The 4,804-nt window shown below is 43.9% G+C and overlaps 1 protein-coding gene across 1 annotated transcript; it reads right to left on the reverse strand.

The window, feature by feature from the left end:
* Positions 1–1,689: 1,689 nt before the first annotated feature.
* LOC109748047 (uncharacterized) lies at positions 1,690–4,387 on the reverse strand. The gene has a single exon (XM_040387597.3). The coding sequence runs from the start codon at positions 4,206–4,208 to the stop codon at positions 3,174–3,176; it is 1,035 nt and encodes a 344-aa protein (XP_040243531.1). The 5' UTR covers positions 4,209–4,387; the 3' UTR covers positions 1,690–3,173.
* Between the last annotated feature and the right edge of the window lie 417 nt (positions 4,388–4,804).

Genomic DNA, 4,804 nt, shown 5'->3' on the forward strand with positions numbered 1-4,804 from the left:
ATAACCCCTTTGATTTCCCGCAACAATCCAAGAATAATGTTGATTGACATTGTTGAAAACTTGTTGGATTATATCTAGAACAGGGACTTCCTTTTTAAGATTCTCATCAAAGATTTTATTATCCCCAATCAAATGCCTTAGTGCATAGTCACTATTGTAAACAATTTCATCAATCACGGGCTTTTCATGATTCATACCATAAAAATCAAAGATTTCCCTAGCTTCCCTTATTATGTAGTGAAACTCATTCATAAGGACGAGAGTGGCTAAATTTTTAGCCCTAGGATTCTTTATATCGGGGAGCTCAAAAAACAATCTTTGCAAAGTAGGATGCGTTCGAATAAATATACTTTCAAGTTTCAAAACTAGTGCTGAAATAGCATCCGCATAAGATCTAGTAGTTTTAAGTATAGGAGCATCATCAAGACTCAGATTTCCAACACAGTTGAAGAATTCTTGGATACGTTCCTTTCCCATAACATTCCCTTGCCCCAAGATAAAAAATTTAGCATCCAGATTGCCTGTACGTCCAATCTTAGGAGTCGGGCCATCATCCGTTGGTGCCATACCGAAATCACTCATGATTGCAAGCAGAGAATATATCTGACAAGAAAACGGCGAACGGAGGCGAATAAAACGGCAAATTTTGTGAAGTGGGGGAGAGGAAAACGAGAGGCAAATGGCAAATAATGTAAATTGCGAGGAGATGAGATTTGTGATTAAGAACCTAGTTATGTTGAAAATCCTCCCCGGCAATGGTGCCAGAAATTCCTTTTGATGTCGCTTGAAGCTACGTCGGTATTTCCCCAAAGAGGAAGGGATGATGCAGCACAGCGGCGGTAGGTATTTCCATCAGATATGAAACCAAGGTTATCGAACCAGTAGGAGAACCAAGCAACACAATGTAAACAGCTCATGCACACAAATAACAACACCTCGCAACCCGACGTGTTAAAGGGGTTGTCAATCCCTCTCGGGGTACGGCGCCTCAAGATAGGCAAAGGACGTGAGGTAAATTTGTAGTAGATTGATAGATCGAACGCCAAATAAAATAAATAAGAATAAATTGCAGCAAGTTATTTCTGTATTTTTTGGTTTAATAGATCCGAAAATAAACGCAAGGAAAAAGTAGATCGCAAGGCAAATATATGAGAAAGAAGACACGGGGGCCGTAGGTTTCACTAGTGGTTCCTCTCGAGAAAGATAGCAAACGATGGGTAGACAAATTACTGTTGGGAAATTGATAGAACTTCAAATAATTATGACGATGTCCTGGCAATGATCATTACATAGGCATCACGTCCAAGATTAGTAGACTGACTCCTGCCTGCATCTACTACTATTACTCCACACATCGACCGCTATCCAGCATGCATCTAGTGTATTAAGTTCATGGAAAAACGGAGTAATGCAATAAGAACGATGACATGATGTAGACAAGATCCGTTTATCTATTGCGTAGATATAGATCCCATCTTTTTATCCTTAATAGCAACGATACATACGTGTCGGTTCCCTTTCTGTCACTGGGATCAAGCACCGTAAGATCGAACCCACTACCGGGCACATCTTCCCATTGCAAGATAAATAGATCAAATTGGCCAAACAAAACCCAAATATCGGAGAAGAAATACGAGGCTATGAGAGATCATGGATATAAGAGATCAAAGAAACTCAAATAACTTTCAGGGATATAAAAAGATATAACTGATCATAAACTCGAAGTTCATCAGATCCCAACAAACACACCGCAAAAAGAGTTACATCATATGGATCTCCAAGAGACCATTGTATTGAGAATTCAGCGAGAGAGAGGAAGTCATCTAGCTACTAACTACGGACCCGAAGGTCTACAAAGAACTACTCACGCATCACCGGAGAGGCACCAATGGAAGTGGTGAACCCCTCCGTGATGGTGTCGAGACTGGATCTAGTGGTTCTGGCTCTACGGCGGCTGGATGAATATTTCGTCGACTCCCCTCGGGTTTCGGGAATTTTGGAGTATTTATAGAGCAAAGAGGCGGTCCGGGGGCACCCGAGGTGGGCACAACCACCAGGGCGCGCCTGGGCCTCCTGGCGCGCCCTGGTGGGTTGTCCCCTCCTTGGGACTCCCCCAGGTGCAACCAGGGCCCAATATCTTCCTTCTGGTCCATACAAAATCTCCGTAAAGTTTCGTGGCATTTGGACTCCGTTTGATATTGATTTCCTGCGATGTAAAAAACATGGAAAAAACAGCAACTGGCACTTGGCACTATGTCAATAGGTTAGTACCAAAAAATAATATAAAATGATTATAAAACATCCAAGATTGATAATAAAACAGCATGGAACAATCAAAAATTATAGATACGTTGGAGACGTATCAGCGTACAGCGGGAGGAGCATATGACACGGGAGCCGACCGATACTGGGTCGACGGCTGACGTAGGAGGACGCCGCAGGCACTCGTGCAGAAGTGCGCTGCCCCACGGCCCGGAAGGGCCTCGACATCGAGGGGGGCCTCTTGGAGCCAGGCGGAGTCGTCCGCGACGAAGACGAGTGCGCCAAGACGGATCTCGTGGCCCATGGCCAAACCACCGCCGGAAACCATGTTGATGGAGATCGGAAAAACTGCAAAATCACCGGAAGTCGCTAAGACGCCTGCCCCAAGGTGGGCGCCAACTGTCGTGGTACTAAATCTGTCAGTAAGAATAGGGGTACGTAAGAGGAGGCAAGGTCCTAGCTACGGTGAGATTGTACACGCGAGTTACAGGGTGTGCGAACCCTTGTGCCTGAGGAGGGGGGTGGCTTATATAGAGTGTGCCAGACCCCTCTAGCCCTCGGTTACACAGGGTTCAATGTTAGTTAAGACAGGGGCGTTACTAGTAACGCCCTCTATAAATGACTATTAATGGCCTTTAAGACTACAGAGTGAACGCATGTCTGTTGCCATCCTGGAGTGGCTTTAGATCTCTCCGAGTGATTCTTCGTATGTTCGAGTGACTCTTTCTTGGTCGAGTGGAATTGGAGTATCCGAGTGGAATAGATGGTCGAGTGGATTGCACTCCAAGGTGATTTCAGTCGGTATCTTATGTTGTACTTCAAATGTCTTTGACTCTAGGGCTGTGTCCTTGGGTAGGGCGTCTAGGTCGCCTATGACCATACCCTAGGTACATGTCATCGTCAGTAGGGGATCAAGATGGCCATATGTTATATGAGAGATTCATATATCCAAAAGGGTTGAAACCATCAGCTCCCAATCCAAATCTAACGTTGCAATCTTCTGAACTGAAGTCTTTGTGAATAGCATAAAAGTGTTTCCATGCAGGTGAATCAGGTGGGTGTCGTATCAAGCCGTCCTTTGTTCGGCCTTCGCTGTGCCACCTCATATCTGATGTCATCTTTGTAGAAGCGAACAACATTTGGAGTCTCTTCTTTAGCGGGAAATGACGAACCACCTTTTGAGGCACCTTGTGGACACGCCTTCCATCAACTCCAGTATTTACGCTCTTCCATCTACTTGTGCCACATACTGGACATGATATGGCATCAGCATGCTCCTTCCTAAATAGAAAGCAATCGTTTTTGCATGCATCTATACTATCATATCCAATACCAATCGCTCTCACAAACTTTTTGTCCCCATGAAAATTTTTGGGCAAGGCCTCACCTTCTGGAAGTGCCTCCTTAATTATTGTGAATACCTCATCAAAGCAGACATTGCTCATTCCCCTCATATTCTTGATGTGAAGCAACCTCACCAAAAATTGAAGCTTCGAGAATCTTTTGCAACCTGGGTACATCTCTTGGCGTCCATCATTAACTAATCTATAGTATGCTTCAACATCATCGTCCAAGTCATCTTCAGACTCTTGCTCCTCTCCTAAAGTACAAGTATCGTACATCCCAAATCCTTCCAGTAGCATCTCATCCATCTCATCACTATCAGCATATTCTTCAAACTGTGAACTAGGACCTGAAGTTGTTTCGGAGGGCCGCATACTTTCTCCATGATGAATCCATGTGGTATATCCAGCCATGAATCCATCATAAATCAAATGATCATAGACTTGAAGTTCACCTAACCAATGAGAGTTTACACATATCTTGCAAGGGCACAGAATCCTTTTTTTTTTTGCTGACGTACGAAAAGCAAATTTTATGAAGTTGCTAGTTCCTTCAGAATACTCGGCGGAAGACCTTGTTGCTCGCATCCAACTCTTATCCATTCTCAACTGAACAAAACCAAGTTCTACAACATGAGGTGCTTAGAAGAAGTTATGTAACATACTAAAGCAGAGGCCACATAAAAATTCTATAATAAATATTTGAATGTGAGCAGAAGCAAAGAGGAATTTCTAGAAGCAGTGTCAGTTTAACTAGCAAAAATACCACATCAACTTTCGGTTGTTCCTTGTCGTTGTTGCACACTACTTCTGGGAGTACAGCTAGCTTATGGTGCAAGTGCCAGTAATTAGTGTTATATATAGTACTAATTTACATGTATTGATCAGTTCAATGCTTCTCCAACAATAGTCAAACTGCACAATGTCGTGCCAAAATGATTGTTCATAGAGAACATCTAGCACAAACACAAAAGGAAAGTAAAATGAAGTAGAAAAATTCAGGGGCATTACCTCAAACACCTTGTGTGCACCGGGGCGTTGGATCAACAACAGCAACAGAACGTGGGCGAGTCTGGTATGGGAAGGACGAAGCTGATGCGTGCGAGGCCACCTTCCTCCTCCTCCTCCTCCTCCTCCTCCGTCGCCTCCTACCAACCTGCAGTGGAGCTGGAAGCGGAGAGAACACAGTAATACTTGGC

This window comes from Aegilops tauschii, chromosome 4 (assembly GCF_002575655.3).
Source record: "Aegilops tauschii subsp. strangulata cultivar AL8/78 chromosome 4, Aet v6.0, whole genome shotgun sequence".
NCBI classification, from domain to species: Eukaryota; Viridiplantae; Streptophyta; class Magnoliopsida; order Poales; family Poaceae; genus Aegilops; species Aegilops tauschii.

Bases quoted from the DNA above. Each gene is read 5' to 3' on its own strand.
- LOC109748047 (XM_040387597.3), bottom strand. From the start codon at position 4,208: ATGGATAAGAGTTGGATGCGAGCAACAAGGTCTTCCGCCGAGTATTCT.